The sequence below is a fragment of the Cantharellus anzutake genome, assembly GCF_015039405.1.
Source record: "Cantharellus anzutake strain C23 chromosome Unknown EI90scaffold_9, whole genome shotgun sequence".
Lineage (NCBI taxonomy): Eukaryota > Fungi > Basidiomycota > Agaricomycetes > Cantharellales > Hydnaceae > Cantharellus > Cantharellus anzutake.
The window spans coordinates 1211363-1228112 of record NW_024066959.1 but is presented as its reverse complement, the minus strand read 5'-3'; the positions used below and the strand labels follow the sequence as shown (position 1 = coordinate 1228112).

Genomic DNA, 16750 nt, shown 5'->3' with positions numbered 1-16750 from the left:
GGGGGGGGATTTCGAAGTCTTGATGGACAAGCAAGTACAGTCGTATTCCGCACGTGTGCAAGCATATGTAGAAGCGCGCCTTTGGGAGTTCCGGGTACCACATGATTTAGGTCCGTGCCTGGGAACGTTTGAGGCAGGAAGGATGACGTCGTACGTTATAAGATGTCAATCTTTGCAACAACATGAGAATATGTACCGAATACTGCAATATTATATTCCGTTCGGTCAGTTTACGACAAGCTCTCAAAAATGGGAACATGGGAGGATGATTATCATTGGTGTGTGTACGTTATATTTCAAAGGTCCTTGATCTTAAGTTGATCAAGCGGGGTTAGAAGTACAAGCCGGAGGTGACCGCTCACCGCGAAGATGGGTTGATGGTAGGGTCAGAGAAGCCGAAATGACTGTATGGAATGGCCGTGGTTGTAGGGGTGCGAATCACGTTTGTAAGGGAGGGGGGTAAGAAGGTTCGAACCCAATGACTTTGTGGAGGTTGTTGCGATGGTATCGTGGGTGCAATTCGATCCGTTTGACGTCATTGACATTGACCCACGGTGCAAAGTGCAAAAATGAGCGCAGTAAGCTAGTGAGTAGGTGTGGGTATTATCTTTCAAAGGGCGGTCATATGCATTGTTCACCAAGTTAATGAACTTGATACATCACTACAAAGGCTAGGAAAGGGTTGATCATTTCCCGCTTACTCCGTGGCAGTACAATACTGAGAGCTCTTCAGACCGGCGGGGGTATGATCGCGAACGATTCAAATTCGATACGATACCGAACGTATCTCGGGTTCCGGAAGAGAGATAAGGTCGGTAGCGCCACACCGGGGAGTCAGAGAAGGACCTTTGACCCATGTGGCCTTGCGGGGATGTGGTGCCAGATGGCCGAACCCAGTGTAACAGGAAGAATGTTATCTTGTGCTTGGGTTACTAGATTCCTCTGTAAGTGGGGGTTGGGGGGAAGTAGGACATTTGGGTATGAAAGGTACAAAGTTATTCCCAATGGCAGTACATACACCCGGGTTGATGATGTCTGGCATTATTTCTTTTTGTTGATCAATCATCAAACAATCAACATCATCGATATTACTTACTTATCGTTCTATCATCATCATCATCATCAATAGCGTGTGAAACCACCAAACCTTGGATGTTTTGAACTTTCACGAGTTTGGATGTATGTCTGTCACTTTTTTATTACTCCGGCTATCTTTGCGCGTGAAATCTACATACAGTGGAGCGTCTGTGTGTGTGTGTGTGTGTGTGTGCGTTTGTGGTGTGTCAGACTGAGCAAGACAAAGGGGGGGAGGTATGAATTAAATTGAATCATTTAATATACCAAAAGTTTTCGAATTAGGTTCGCTCTGCTTCGGTGGCCCCTTCCTTTGCACAAGCCAAAAACAACAAAAACTTCGGTTCTTCTTTTTGCACATGGCATGCAGACGCGCCCGGGCTGCCCTTTTAAGGATTTGTTTCACCGCCCCAACCGTTTTCACGTGGGTGAAACTCGTTTTTTTTTTTTTTTCCACATGTATGAAAAAAAGCTCTCACTAACAAACGCGCCCTTCCGCGTGCGCGCGCCTTTGTGGGGAAATTGAAAAAAATAAAAATAAAAATAATTCAACTCGCCCTTTCCCGGCTATTGGTTATTATTATACTTCGTTGGGTATCCAGGTATAGAATATATCCGGCAGCATAAATTCCACTCTCGTATCACCGGGTGAGTTCAAACCCCGAACAACGTTGACCTAGGGCCACTTATCGCTCGAGCCTGTAGATATTGCCCCCCTTGTCAGCAGAACCACTTGGCAATGCAATCACGCTAGCCCGCCGCTTGCGCTGGTGCATGTCTATCTAGATCCCGTCTTCCGACCTCGCCTATTGCATGTGCTAGATCAGTCGGCTATCATCTATCGTGGTTGGGGGTTTTACTTGATGAGTACTGCTTATCACTTCAAGGCTAGAGCTCGCTAGCTAGCTAGGCGCCTATCTAATCCTTGTAAACGCGTCAAAAATTAATACTGATCAACACCAACTTCGTCCAACCGCCAATGCCAGTACTGTGCATGTGTTACAGAGTAGGCGTCTAGCTAGGCTGACCCGGACCTGCCCGTACGTGAGCGAACAAAAAAAAAAACAAAGGCCCCCACTATAGCTGGGCTCGACCTAGCCTTTGTTAATTCTCGTACTTTATATATCGATATATATCACGTCAAGGCTTTGGTTTTTGATCATCTGCCTGTAACGGCGCCTTATGCTCACGAATGCTGTGTTAGCCGGCCTGATGGCTATATACGTACACACTCTGAATGGACCATGGATGTTTATCACCTTATAATTCAGCGACCGTATCACCTACGAAAGACAATGAGTACCAAGCTAAAGCTGCATGATGTGTATATGTATTGCTGCGTAATACTTGCTGTGTAACTCGACCTGACCACAAAACATATGTACCGGCGGCGCCTAGCTCCGGTACAATGATTTCCAACTTGATGATCAACCCCAAACGACGAGCAAAAAGCGAGGAGAGTGAATCTATCGTATGATAGAGTACTGAGATAGATCAACACTAATATTGTAGTGGTTTTTTTTTTTTCCCACTTTTAGGAATTAACAAAAGCTCCGGAATTCATAAAAGCGGCCCCGGGCCCGCGTGCGCGCAGGATCAGGGGACTGTTTTCAGCAAGGGGGGGGGGGGGGGAGAGATTAATATTAATAATTATTTAGCTGTGCTTTTTAATTTTACCCCCCCCCCCCCCCAACGCGCGCCTTGGCTAGCTAGCTCTATCGTACATCCACTCAAGGCCATTCGCTGTTGACATACACATATAGTAGTAGGGTAGCATGTATAGCAGACTCTGCAACCGGGTACGTACGTGTACGTTAGGTGTACCTGTTATTCATGGAGAAATATCATGTTGGATTAAGAAATTAACAAACCCATGGCATGATGACACTAAATCTGATTACCCCGATCGATCGATAATCATATTATATACCCAACCCCGTTTATCATGCATGTCACCGCTCAAGTAACTTTTTTTTTAACGCCTCGCCACTGTATCCATGTATCGCTCTTTGCAATTTGGTCGGTTACCCAGAGGCCCCGCGCCCGTCTGGGAGATTTTTTTTTTTTTTTGCAACCCACCTCAAAAATCAAAACACTGCCGCCAGTGGTTGGAGGAGCTTGATTTGCATTTTATGCCAAGTAATAACAACCGGAATTGGTCCTGTTCCATTCGGCTAGGATCAATTATTGACCTCTTATAAACAAAGTGACTATCAGGTGGACATGTTCAAAGATTGAGCTTCTTGTGCGTGCATGCGTGCGTGCGTGCGTGTATGTGTGGCGAATGTCGCAGGCCAGGATGAAAGAAACGGGCGATCATCACCAGTTGAATTGAGTGTTGCTATCGATCGATGTTTGGGGTGACGATCGGCCGTATATGTAGTAAAATTTCCATTTGGTCGGATGCCAGCCGGCGAAGGATAAAGCGGAATACCTTGAGACCGCCACTTTATATATATATATCTGGCAAGAGGTATGCTCGTTGTCAGTTGGGGATGTATCCTATAAATATGCTTAGTTCGATCGTGTTACCAGTCACCCAATGACCATGTGGGCTCCAGATAGGTAATATCAAGATATTAAATTTCCCTCTCCCCCCCCAGTCTCGCAGGTTTACATTACAACGGAGAATCACCAAGTCCCTGCGTGGTTGAACAATACACCAGTATGATGTGTTTCCATTGTTTCCCATTAAGGCCCCGTGCATGATAAACATTCGATCGCACCCCCAAGGGAACGTACCCATCCGAAGCGGTTGCGAGTTCCATTCCGGCTAGCAAAAGAGTTCGGAGCCGAAGAATCCAGGTAAGACATTTTAGAACAAGGGCTGATTCTGTTCCATTCTATGTAATTTGTTGTGGTGCTACGATATCCAATGAATGGTGGGGGGGGGGGGGGCTCATGATTGGAAGTCCCTGCAAGAAGAGCTTTGTGCTGGAAAAACAGGGGAGTCAAAGTACAGCTTATTTACAATTAACACAAACGCTTGTTCGCTCGCCGCGGGGGAGAAACAGCTCCTTAGCTTTCAATGTTGTCCCACGAATGTACTGTGGTGGATCACCGATTCTCCAAAAGATCAGGAAATCAGGAGTGCTATATGCTATATATCATATGTTTTTGCCACCAGTTGGAACAGGAAGGGGGGGGGGGATCAACACCGAGTCATGTTAGTCGAATGGACATCGCATCACCCAAGAGATGGGGGGCGAGCGGCGTTCACGGGGAATTGCCCATTAAAAGGGGTCTCTGCAGGGTTAGGGTACGCAAGAGCCAAGATCTACTCCCCCGGTCGATTGCCCTCAGGACATCATGATTGGATCGAGCTTCTGTGCTCTTCGGGAAGCCTGAAGCAATGTCCTGGGAAGATGCCTAATATCGTTCCCACATGAGGGGAGCCGGGCAGAACATATTTGGCAATAAGCGACTGTTATAAGAACCAGTTGTGCTAAACATGCACTGGAGAGTGCGACTAGTATCACTGCCTGGGGCTCGAGACGTAACGGATAAGGATAAAAGTACGGTAAAGCGAAGGGACTGGTGAAAACTGAGAGTTTTCCGGGGATCGTCCTCTGGGGTTGTTTAAGCCCTTGAGTAATATTGCGCTTAGAGCCAGGTTGGCACATTAGAATAAACGATGGTGGTGATGGGAGAATCACCAATCAGAAAAAGAATTCATGGTGCGCGAAGCCCCAGGCCCAGAGAATTATTGGATACATTGCCTCTTCACTTGAGCGGCCAACCATGAAAGGGTGGAGCTCACGTATCAGAAATCAACCCCCACCCTCACGTAGTATCGCTATGTATCTCCGACTTGGGACAAATAATATAATGCTCACATGGTGGGGGGACCGAAACAGGACTGATGAAGGGGAAAAAAATGATGCTGAGATCACCACGTCCATTGATACTGGTAGCAGTGAGGGACGGAAGCCTTACGACCTGGAGAGCCGGCTGCATGAGACAAAGGTCCCTGTGGAGCCGCAAAGGATTCGGTGGAGAAAACCCTCCGTCTTTTTTTTGACAAGTCCGCGAGGGAAACGCGGTAAAAGCAAACGATGGGACACAAGTTAAAGAAAAAACAGCCTTGTGCGATCAGTTAGTTTGGCACCAAGCCGGTGTCAAAGCGTGCGATGCGAAAGGAACGGTTGCGCAATTATATTCTTCGAGACACAAGCAGCACAGCCTCACCGCCTTGATCTCCGAGAGATGTTGCTCAGTGTCTCCCCAAGACACACAAACGCTGGCACGATTGGCGCTGGTGGCCTCAGGTTATGGGTTTTTGGCTTTGATGGGTGTTTGGTAGTCAAGTTCTAACGCTGCTGGAAGGGGGTTGTATGCCATGGATGCCTGAGGTCAGGACATTGGCACTCGCTCTTCGCTCGCATACATGGGGTCATTGGGGAGTGTGCAGGGTAGTTACAAGGTGTTCTAATGAAGAGAGTGTGTGTGGCAAATAGTCAAGGTGGACTGTTCTGCCTCCGGACTGTGTTTGGGATGTGACAAACGAGAAAAGCGTGTTGGGATTTCTGGTACTTATTTGCGTGAGGTCAGACTTGGCGATAACCATCGCTTCAGTGTCAGTGCTCTAGTGCGTTTCTGCTAACTAAATATTGAGACCCAGCAGACTGGATTCCATGGCATACAGGTTTGCACACTTGCTTTCCGTGGAAGAAATTGGTTCGCAACGCCTAGGTGCGTGTCAACTTGGCGGACTTCCCCTGACCGTAAAACTTGCCTCATCTTGGTTATTGTCGTGGATCATTGTGTGGCTGGTCCTGATTGTCCTGCATGGACTGAGAGTTACTGTTGCGAAAGCGCGGTCAATCAGTCTCGGGCCGGCCATGCCTGCACAACAACTTGAAAAATTGGACCAAGTATGTATCATATGGCGCTGCATACATGCTAGTTACGTAGTTGTGTCTTCCTTCCCTCGAAAGCCTGTGGCTTGGCCATCGGCCAACCTCTGTATCACATCAAGTGCGAACAGGACACTATTCTCATCTGGTCGAAGATACCCAATTGTGGCGAATAGACGCCAGTGGGGGGATTCGGTGCGTGGGTTCAAGCGCGACTGCTTGTCATCCATAGCGTGTGCAACACGTCAATTTTTCTCCCGCTGACCGAGGCGCGTAGCTTTCTTGGTGCTAAGTGGCGGGGGATTCCCCGACAAAAGGGACCGTTTTCATCAGAGTGGCGTCGCTGTGGTTTGTGAATGCCGCAGTGCTAATCATCAGCATGTTTGGCCCATAGCTCCGGGGGGCGTCGGGTGAACGGGCAATCGAAAAAATGCTTGACCCAGTGGATACGTTCGCCTTGGGTATTCCGGCTTTTTCGATGTCTGTTCCATCACGTATCCACAGTCATTTGATACCCAGGGTCGCGAAACCGTGAAACGCTGATTTCGGCTTTGCGAATTTGTTGAGCTCTCCAGTCTTGGTTGTTGAGGGATGCTGCATGCGCGGCGCTTTCTAGATTGTATCTCTTCCAGGGTACTGCCGCTGGCTCTGCGCAGAGGTCGAAGAGCCCGAGTTCACCTTGTCATTAGTGCACGCGCTGGTTGCTGCACCAATCTCCGATTGCTATTATTTCCTCATGAACGGCGCATTTGCACACCTCGCCCTTGGGTCTAAAAATGTTTCGACCGGCTCCGCTTGAATTTCTCACTTGGAGCGTCCTCCGTTGTCTTACTTTCCTTGTGCGTCTGTGGGTTAACTGGGGTGCAGAGTGCGGGCGCTCGGATTTGTGGGACTTCCACATCTCTCCGTCCTGATTGGCTATCCCTCGCGAATATGCGAGTTCTTTCTCGATCCAGTCCAGATTGTGCGACTAGCGGTGCCACCATGTTCCATGCTTCAGAACAATGATCGTTCCCCGTTTGGCTCGGCCCCCTTTTTCCCTTTGATTCCCATGGATTCCCAGGTTCAGCGGCTATCCCGGACCGTCACTGTCTGCACCCATGGCTGAGAGCCATTCGCAATCGTGTATCTTGTTCCCTTGTCCAACGCCTGCCATGCGCAATGTTATCCCAGCATCACCTCACGAATCCCGGGCGTCACTTCGCCCTTTTCCGTTCTCCAGGCATGTTCGCGCGCGCAGCAGATACAGCTATGGTCATCACCAATCTCTGATGGGTTGGGCTCGCCAAAGCTAGCCATTCCTGCATGCATCGCATGGTATGGGTCTCTGTCAGAATGAAACGAGCATTCTACAAGTGTTGGGTATTGTGGTTCTAGGGAGCGGTGTGCGTTCGACGTCGACGAGCCCGCGGGAACTACCGGTCCCAGTCTCTTGAGTACCTCCCCAATGAGCCGTCGGGCTGGCAGCTTGGGTTGAGTATTCCCAGCCGCTCATCAGCGTGTTCTGAGTTTATTTGTAGAATGTAACAAGGGCCAAGGGCAAGCCGCGAAGGTTCCTTCTGACGCAGGCTGGGAAATGGCCCCTCCTGCAATTTAAGCTTCCCCCCTATCAATACCACTAATCCGTCGAGCCTTGTGGATTGCGCCACTAGTTCTGGGGTGAATTCCTGGGATTATATTTCTTTTCCCTGACCCTTGTGGTACTCATGATGAGTCCCCACGATGTATCCAGCACCGCGTATAAATATGCTAGACAACCGGTCACCTCCCCCCCCCTCCAGCCCCTTCCCGTCCCAATCTCTGAGGATTGCACTCTCATCGTGACGTGCCTCTTGAATGAGAGCTAATTCCTGTTCGGAAGCAAATTTGACGCGGCGGGTGCCGGCGCCCTACTACATAGTTGAAAATTTTCGCGGCTCCTCCCTTTCTCTTAGGCGTTCACATAGGCGTTTCTCTTTTCTCTCTGAACCTTTGTTACCTCTTCTCAAAACTTTGAACAATGCCTGGCAAGACTTGCTTCAACTGCGGCCAACGTGAGTGTTTGGCTCAATTGTGATCGTTTCTCGTTGGTTTCTCCTCTTCCGCTTGTAAATCGAGCGATCAAGCTTGAATCGCCTTGAGGGTCTTTCAAACTTTGTAGCTTGAGTGGTTCATTCATTACTGTCTCAATGTCATTGTTATGTGTGGCACAGTGCTGATTATCTCATCTTTACCTGTCGTAACACTTTCCTTGCAAACTGCATGGGTTGGATTGCACCCAACCTCTTCTGACTGGTCCAACCTTGTTGCTCCCTCGTGTAGCCGGTCACCTTGCTGCCTCCTGCCCTAAGGCTGGGACCCTGTTTGGTGAGTTCACTGCGAATGAGTACTGGCGATCGTGATCTAATTTCTGTACACCCTAAAGCTACAACTGTCAGTAGGATGTGCGGTAGTACTCATTGCCCTATCGCTAACTAGAGTCCTCAGGTGGACGTGATGGACATATCTCGTCCTCTTGCTCTGAGACGAAGAGGACCAGCTGCCGTATCTGTGGCAAGCAAGGACATGCTCCTCGCCGCTGCCCTAACGCCGCTTAAGACGTTGACAATGGTAAGTCTTGCTGTTCTCTACACTCTTTTGCTTGAATCAAGGGTTCACCATTTGGTGTAGGTCATTGTGGATGTGTGCAATTGACGGGCTGGGGTTTGTCTGAGGCTTCAGTTATTTTGGCATTCCTTTCACCACAAACCCAGATATTCTCCGCATTGTATCCGATTCACTTATTCTTACTGAATCGTACTCATGTTCACCGTTTGAAAATCATGCCGAAGACGAGCAGCATCGGTGTGTATTGGGATCGCTTTTTTCCAGAAATAAATGTTGTCCAGGCTGAAACAAGTGTTGCCGATCAGGCGATGTACATGATGTTGAGATGCTAATGGCAAGGGTTCAGGCATGTCTGTGAGGGCCTTGGTGCCTGTCATATCCATCCCATGAGACACTTAGTTTGAATGCCCCTGTCCACGGACATAGTCGATTCCTTCGATTTGAGGGCGTAATTGTAGGCGCACTTGACGTCAAGACTTTCCTTCGACATGGTTGATGAGCTTAACATCGCAGTAGCTCAGATAAGCTAGGTGATAATGATAACCTAATCGGTCGAATTTCGACCTAGCGGTATGACACAGTACACAGAAAACTCGGAGGGTGAAACGACAAACGTGGATGATGGGGAGGAGGGGGAACACAAAAGAGACCAATAAGCCATACGCTCGCAGTGAACGTCAATGAGAAAAAGGATGCTCAGTAAGCAAGAACTGATCATAAAATTATGTAGCCAAGGCTGCGCTGTACGACGAGAGTTGCAAAAAAAAGTGCAAGGCCTGAGCATACACATAACTCACCAGCCCTGTCGCCCCAATGTAAGAGCCCAAATTAGTACGGATGCGAACGCAGAAGAGGTGATTTGGAGGTGATATTGGGCGAAGTGAGCAGGACGCAACAACACCTGACCCGGAAACGACGCATTTGATAACTCGCAATGGAACAACGCCCGAAAAACCCTCAGCACTGCAAAAACCCGTGGGAGGTCGGCGCCTCATCACCGACACGGTGTGAAATATGTACTTATGACAATTTAATTTTAGCGCCACGTGGAATATTGCAGAATTGTTGCTGCTCTGCTACCCTAATTCCTCCCTCCCGACCCCATACCCATCTCGTTAACTTTAGACCTAATAGTTTTCAGATACGACGCGACTCATAGATGGGATGTTATACGGATCCTCCGATAGACCAGATCTTGCCTTCTGAGCTTATCTGCGATGTCTTCGAGATGCTTCGGGTTCAGGACATGCTTAATTGCAGTATTCTGTCTCGGCGATTCTTTTCTCTAACTTCGACCGTGCTAAAGAAGAGGGTTTCGGTGCTGTTTGGCGCTCGAGGGGCCGATCTAGAGGTGCGCTTCCCGATGAACTGTAGTTTTGATGCCACGATGATTCATTCGCCTTGCTAGTTCGTTATGTCTCTGCCATCTGAGACGTACAGGACTCAACACTGCCTCATGTTCTCTCGTACTGAGGAGTCTGTCACTATCAATGTTCAAAATGCGTTAGGCGAGTTGTTTCCGTGTATCCCAACCTTTTCTTTGCAAGACAATAACGTTTTGTGGGTCAATCTTCAAGAAACGTCTTCCTCATGGAAATATCCTCTAGCAGTATTCAAATTTCTCCAAGACAGCGAGCGTTTCCCTATCAACATTGAAACTCCGTTTGAAACCTTCCGGACCGTGCTTTGGGATATATGGATGACTTGCCCTGTGACCCTGTCTCCGCTTTCAAACGCTAAAGGAGGACTGTCATTGGTCCAAATGAGAAAGCAGCCTATTTGCAAAGGTGTTGAACGTGTAAGGCTCCTCATTGATTGGTCCGTGCTACAGTGTCTAACTCCGTACCGTAAATAGATCCGCGATGCCTCTTTTGAGGACAAGCCCACGTCCAGCTCCGTCGAAATCAGCTGTGCACCATCTTGCATTCTCGAACTGACGTTCCTTCCATATTTCCTTCGTGATCACCACGACCCCATCTTAGACGAAAACCTTCTATCTCCGTCCGATTCACTTCCCGCTTCCCCAGCTTTGTCATCCCCGCCATCCTTCATCTCTACACCTTCATCATCTTCCCCTTCCTCCGAATCGGATATATTGCCATACATCCTTCCGGATTCTCAGCAGCCGCCAGTTAGGGCACTTTCATCCACGGCACTTAATGTTCATCGCAATTGTCCCTTGTGTGCATCATCTCCGAGGACCGTCGGCGGGATAGCGCCTCTATGCTCTTTTTTGTCTGGATCTGAAAAGGCTTTGCGGTTCGATGGCCTGAAGATTAGCTGTGTCACTTTGTTGCGTGCCCAAGAAGAGGAGGTTGATTGGGAATGGAATGGCAGGAAGAAAACACTCTTCGTTTAGTGTACACGTTGATTCTCTAAGTGCTGCTCGTCTACTTGACGTTAGGCATCTGATATCCCTACGGTTCCCATTTGCTTCGCTTTTGTTCCGTTGTCTGTTTCTTGTGCGCTTCGGCTCAACTGGAGCTTTTCTTCTTGCGCACAACACTTAAGATTCTCTACGCTTCACCTATAATTTGTTCTTATGCTTCCTCGCCGACTTGATCCTGGCGGTACGCCATTATGTTGTCTATCAGAATACTAAAATCTTGATACATTTTATTGACTATTATTGGGTCGTCATCGTGAGAGCGATGCGGGAATCTGATGCTGAAGGGATTCATCGGCCCTTCCTGGGCTTGGTTGGTGATATTGTCTCACTGCCGATTGAATAGTTGTAATTTTTTATGGGCAGAGGCATGAGTTCCCCTACCAGGGGCTCTGCGGCTTCCGGACTACGATTGCAGGAATAAGGGAAAGGTGCACAAGGAAGAAAGGGAATCTTACCCAAGCTCCTTGACGAGTACACGGTCCATTACTGCATCCACGGACGCTCGCATTCTCTCCTCCTCCTTTCTCACGGTGTCTAGTTCGTCCAGCAATAATTGATGCTCTGCAAGTAACCATCGGAATTTCGCCTTGGTGATCAAATACCGCACTTGAGGAATGCGTCGTTCAAAGATTGTCCGTCGTGAAGAGTCATAGTGCTGGGCAAGTGAAGCAGGGATATCCGAAAGATCCTCTTCGCCGTCCATTTCGTGAGGTGGGACGGTTCCAGCATGTGGAGAGGTGTCTGGCTCATGAGTTGCAATGAGGGGTAAGAAGACAGGCGGTGGGGACCCATTTGATCCTACAGAGGGGCGGCGGCTGTCGTGGTGGACCCACCATGACGTGTGCCATTTCCCTCAAAATCGACGAAGTCTCCAAGGTCGTCCTCATCATTTTCCAAAGGCTTTTCATTGGGGATCCCGGGTTGACTGACATGTGAACCTCGCGCACCTGGTGCCGGTGTAGAAGATGGAGAGGGAAGTTCTTCAGGATCGGGACGCTTTCGTTTGCGATTGCCGCGCCCTGGTAGTGGGGGTGAGATGTTGTGCTGAAGACGCATGTGTTTTGCTAATGCGTCTGAGCGGGTGAAAGACTTATCGCACTCTATGTGAATCAACAGGGACATGAGCGTTCCATTTTTGTAGTTGCACCGTTCTGAGCAAGCTGCTTGAACCGGAGCCGAAGAAGCAAACGAACCTGGGAGTGAACAAGTGAAAGGCTTCTCGCCGGTGTGAGATCGAAGATGCGACACGAGGGCAAAGCGTGACGTTTGAGCCATCCCCCTGCGTGAACAAGTTGCCCAGTCGCAGGCGTACGTTGACTTGTGAACGCCGACGTGATCTTCTAATTGGGTGTGATTGACGGGGGAATGGAATTCATATTGGCATCAAGGGAAAGGTGAAGCTAACGCGTCCACAAGGTTCCTTACCATGTACATGAGTAATCAGAGGATTTAATTTGTTAAACTGCCTGCCACAGTTATTCCAGAGACAAGTCACGACTTCATGGTCACCCGAAGGACTGTCCGGTGGGTTGAAATCAAAGTAGTTATCAGCCTGAGCATTCGAGTCCTGGACTCCCGGCTGGCTCATTTCAGGAGGCACTTCATCATCTGAGGTAGACAGGCTATCGTCTGAGTGATATGCAGGGGAGTGAGAGTACATCTGGAATTTCGCTTCTGTCTGCGACGGAGCCTGCCGGCGACAATTGGTGCAAATAAGCGCCAGACGTGGCGGTGTTTATGCTCACGACTGTGCGTCTCGAACCATTCTGACCCAGGATACCACTGAAGCCAATAAAGTAAATGTTTTTGGCAGTGACTTGTGACAAGAAGCCCAACACAAGCGTAATGAATGATAAACCTTCAACGACCTTGGTGGCTCCTTCGTTGCTTCCACCGACTAGGGACTCTTACACTATATAGCCAGCACGGGTGGTTGCCATCTCAGCCGGCGGTTGTGTGGCCTCTTCAAATCGTTATATTGCTTACCAGATTCTGATCTATCCATCGTGGACCATAGATTATCCTTCTGGTTCTAGTGCTTGAAGTTCTGTCACCTGAGGGGCGGCGCTGCCATATCTTCGATCTCAGATGATGATGATCTCTATAACCCAGCGCCGCCGACCTGTTACTGACAACACATCTGATCACTTCGGATGCAGTGGGACAATTTATGGTCTATGACGCGTTTGCTTCGAACTTGAATCTCGGGAATACCCCAATTCTGCAATCCTGCAGATTCGGGAATCCCGTTGAACTGGAAAAGGATAATTCCTCATAGGCACACGACTGTATTACACAATTTCAGTACAAGAAAGTGGGAAGGACATAGAAAAGAGTCCAAGAGTGGGAAGGCTAACGTTCACGGGAGTGACCAGCTTTCTCTGCAGACTTGCACATGGCACCCCACATATCCTCCAAATCAACTCTCAGCACAAATTGATCCACCTGTGGTTTCAAGCCCTTGGTGGGCATACTTTGCTGAAACCACGGTTTCCCTTCGGGATGACAAATACAAGCTTCCACTTCCATTTTCGGTTGTGCTGTTTCGTCAGCACATCCCAAAGCTTGTTGATAAATTTTGGCTTGACAGAGTGTTGTGAAGTAACTGTATACTGGAACATGACAACCCCGGTGATGGCATTCTTCTTATCCATTTCAAAAGCGAATGAATCAATGTTGGAGAGGTTACCGGCAGCTGGTTGGTAGCACTCGGTTGCATCTGGACAACGGGTCCCCTGGTCCCCAGGCCCACCAAACGGTGGGTCCAGTCCGGAGAATACTTGCACATTCTCGCAGTTGATGTGTTCCAGATGCAAGTCTTGTTGGCAACTGGTGCTGAGCGCTCATACAGCAAAAGCGGCTTTAGCTTTGTTGATATAGACATGTCCAAGGGCTTCAAACATGAGACCGGCTGTGGAGGTCGTGGAAGGATACTTCATACAAGTGTAGAAGTAAGAGCTGAGGTATTGACCAATTCCGATCCCTTCTTCATCAGCTCAGTGAAGATAAAGGAAATAACCCGTGTGCGTGGTATCAATTGATCCTGGACAACACCATGGGCGTCTTGAAGCGGATTGATTTCAACCAGATGGTGGCTGTACTTCTGGGGCTCATGGTTCACTGCTTGGTTGAAGAGGTCCTTCAGGTTGCATTCCATAATGGCTGAGGTGAGGTCATCATCTAGCGCTTGTTGGGTATGATCGAATAGAGACCTTGCCGAACCCCCATACTTTATAAATGCAGTACGCCAAGCATCATCTTCGAGCCTCTGCTCTATGACATAATGGCTGGAAGAGATCAGTACTGCGAGGCCTCTCCATCTACGCAGCTGAGGACTCACCGACATAGATACACCTCCTGCCAACTCCATGTTTTCATGTAGAACTTAATCACACGGTATTCCTTTATCCAATGATACAGCTCTTGCAGCTTGGGCGACGATGCGGATTGTCAACCTTCTCACCTGGGGTGAGGTCAAAGAGAACAAGGCCACGCAAATCTGCTCTAGCTGCATGGACCTCAGGATGGTTCCAAAAATCGAAGGAGTCACCTGGAACCATGTAAACACCAGAGCGGAGAAAGGCAAAACGCATCAAACGCGACTTCGAAAGCACGGTGGGCTTTCCTTGTGCGAGCCGATTCAGGAGACAGTATGTCAAATAGACAGTCTTGCCTTTAGGAGTGTGATTAGTCGTATTGTGCAACGACAATCCTGCACAACCCACGGACCTATTCCAGGTTGTCCAACAAGTAACATTGGCCCGCAGGAACAGGGGCCCAGCAATAGCCAATTCTCTCTGCTTCTCCACGAATTCGTTGAGTATATTGTATTCGTCCCGCACATAAAAGCTCTCTTCAAGCACCTGGGATGTATTCCGCGGCATCGCCGGAATCTTCATTAGGTTATAAAACACTGCCTGAGTGTCTGCCGTAACATCATCCATCGCGACGTCCTCTGTCTTAGATTCTTGAAATTCGTCATTAACTCCAAGGTCGGGTACTTGGATCGGGGAGTAGGAAATGATGCTACGCAAATGATCCATATTTCCCCAGAGATAGTGGTGGGTGATAGCCAAGTCGCTGTAGCATGGATCTTCTTCGGTGACGAGGAACTGTTGGTGGGTATCGGCGGAGCACACGAGAAAACCAACAATGGAATGTATAAACAAACAATAAGAAGCCAGAAGTGTATGCACTGCGTACCTGTATCTTTCTGTGCGTTGACTACCGAATGGGGCAACCGCACGAGTAACGCCGTTCGAACAGGTAAGGGGTAAACACAACAACCAGTCAATCATATGCGCTCACTTCTACGTGGAGGCTTAACAATGATGTGCAGATGTTCACCCTGAGGTGGACGCAAGAAAATGTCGGATAGTCTCTGCACAGGTGATAGCGTTTTCTCATCTTTAAGTTCAGCGTTCTTCACATTCTCCTCGAAACTGCCGCCGAATGGAATGGAAACCATCCAGAGTGTGAGGGCATCTGCGTCAACGTATTGGGAAGCGACCTGCTTCTCCCCCCGGATGACTTTCTTGAGGGTGGCAACAAACTCTGTACTATCAATTTTGACCGGAAAGATGTGGCTGGCATCATCATCACGAATGAGACAGTATAGTTCGAGGATAGGGATAGGAGGGATGGGAGGTGGCACTAAAAATAGAAAATGGGTCTCAGACAGAGAAGGCACTGTGACTATCATGGACTCACTAACACGAGGGAACTGAACAACGATGTGTAGGTTTTGGTCATCAGGTTGATCTGAGAAAATGCTGGACAATGTCTTCACAGGCGAGAGTAGTACTCGTTCGTCTTCAAGTCCAACCTTCTTCTCCTCGAAAACGTCGAATGGGATGGCAACCTTCCAAAGTGTGAGGGCATCTGCGTCAACGTGTTGGAGAGCGACCTGCTTCTCCCCCCGGATAGCTTTCTTGAGGGCACCAATAGACTTTGTATTCAAATTTTCCACCGGGAACACTCGGTTAACATCATCGCCAACTCCCCAACAATTGAGATTAAGCGTGAGAGACATAGGTTGTTGGCAAGTCTGCTTAAGAAAGGAGCTGTGTCTACTTGGACGTAAAGGAGCACCGAGAATATGGGAGCGACTGGAGCAAAAATGCGAATGCCCCTCGTTGTCGCGCCAAAATTAGGCAGTGTAGGCAATGCAAAATACCAAACTTGCGTCAGTGTCGTCAAACTCCATTTCAAGCAGGCGGAAGTAGGCGCTCGGCACTTTGCGGATTTTGGGGGTCGTCGGGGGGGCAATGTTGTTCAGTCCAATAGCGGCTGGCGCGCGGACGCAAACCACTCTGGTCATGATATATGTGGCGCATGTTGTGCAGGGTAATTCTCTTCCTCTCCATGGGCGTCACCGACACTTCTCACGCTTGGCAGGTGGCTCTCCCACCGTACATTGGCCAAATATAGACACCAATCAATATCAGCGCTCATTTAGCTCAAAGTTGTAATGCATTATGACTTTGGATGTGACTGACTCTCTGTACTTTACAGGTAGGGAATGATTGATGACCAACTGTTGACGTATAAGACAAAGACAAAGATTATTATTATGTTTAACTAATGGACTTTGATACTATGCTGTAGAATACAGACACATCGGGGAGTGGTGTCAGGTTAGTGGGACGTTGCATGGTAGCACAGTTCCTTGCTGTCAGGCCGGCAGCATGGCTTGTTTTCCAATTGTCCGAGGGAATGCAGCAAGGGTGGCAGGGCGATGTTGGAATACTGACTAGTTCCAATGCAGGCGCTTGTATCGAGAGGCCGGTAGAGTCTATCAGAGAACACTATTGGAATCAAAAGGACCCGGTCGATCTTGGTGTTT

General features: G+C 48.7%; 6 protein-coding genes across 6 annotated transcripts; 2 read left to right on the top strand and 4 right to left on the bottom strand.

Moving 5' to 3' along the window:
• The first annotated feature begins 5509 nt into the window (after positions 1-5509).
• On the top strand, positions 5510-6447 carry EI90DRAFT_2670474 (uncharacterized protein). Its single transcript, XM_039053438.1, has 2 exons — positions 5510-5620; positions 5699-6447. Exon 2 carries the CDS (start codon positions 5709-5711, stop codon positions 6192-6194), a length of 486 nt encoding a protein of 161 aa, XP_038920077.1. The 5' UTR covers positions 5510-5620; positions 5699-5708; the 3' UTR covers positions 6195-6447.
• A 2983-nt stretch (positions 6448-9430) lies between these two features.
• On the top strand, positions 9431-11043 carry EI90DRAFT_3043530 (uncharacterized protein). The gene is made up of 5 exons (XM_039059259.1): positions 9431-9498; positions 9557-9867; positions 9925-10024; positions 10094-10314; positions 10372-11043. Exons 2-5 carry the CDS (start codon positions 9676-9678, stop codon positions 10873-10875), a joined length of 1017 nt encoding a protein of 338 aa, XP_038920076.1. The 5' UTR covers positions 9431-9498; positions 9557-9675; the 3' UTR covers positions 10876-11043.
• A 313-nt stretch (positions 11044-11356) lies between these two features.
• EI90DRAFT_2909718 (uncharacterized protein) lies at positions 11357-12493 on the bottom strand (the record flags this gene model as incomplete). Its single annotated transcript, XM_039054375.1, has 4 exons — positions 11357-11646; positions 11745-12005; positions 12099-12245; positions 12331-12493. The coding sequence occupies 4 exons, from the start codon at positions 12491-12493 to the stop codon at positions 11357-11359; spliced, it is 861 nt and encodes a 286-aa protein (XP_038920075.1).
• Positions 12494-13358: 865 nt separating this feature from the next.
• Positions 13359-13646, bottom strand: EI90DRAFT_2910458 (uncharacterized protein; the record flags this gene model as incomplete). Its single annotated transcript, XM_039054399.1, has 1 exon — positions 13359-13646. A coding segment is annotated over one exon (288 nt), but the record flags the coding sequence as incomplete, so codon positions are not given.
• A 663-nt stretch (positions 13647-14309) lies between these two features.
• On the bottom strand, positions 14310-14789 carry EI90DRAFT_2910625 (uncharacterized protein; the record flags this gene model as incomplete). The annotated part of the gene is made up of 1 exon (XM_039054406.1): positions 14310-14789. One exon carries the CDS (start codon positions 14787-14789, stop codon positions 14310-14312), a length of 480 nt encoding a protein of 159 aa, XP_038920073.1.
• Positions 14790-15199: 410 nt separating this feature from the next.
• EI90DRAFT_2910618 (uncharacterized protein) lies at positions 15200-15937 on the bottom strand (the record flags this gene model as incomplete). Its single annotated transcript, XM_039054405.1, has 2 exons — positions 15200-15558; positions 15622-15937. The coding sequence occupies 2 exons, from the start codon at positions 15935-15937 to the stop codon at positions 15200-15202; spliced, it is 675 nt and encodes a 224-aa protein (XP_038920072.1).
• Positions 15938-16750: the final 813 nt, after the last annotated feature.

Coding starts and splice junctions, on each gene's coding strand:
- EI90DRAFT_3043530 (XM_039059259.1), top strand. CDS start 9,676: ATGGGATGTTATACGGATCCTCCGATAGACCAGATCTTGCCTTCTGAG. Junction 10,025..10,093: donor CAATGTTCAAAATGCGTTAG/GCGAGTTGTTTC, acceptor TCAATCTTCAAG/AAACGTCTTCCTCATGGAAA. Junction 10,315..10,371: donor TTTGCAAAGGTGTTGAACGT/GTAAGGCTCCTC, acceptor TACCGTAAATAG/ATCCGCGATGCCTCTTTTGA.
- EI90DRAFT_2670474 (XM_039053438.1), top strand. CDS start 5,709: ATGGCATACAGGTTTGCACACTTGCTTTCCGTGGAAGAAATTGGTTCG.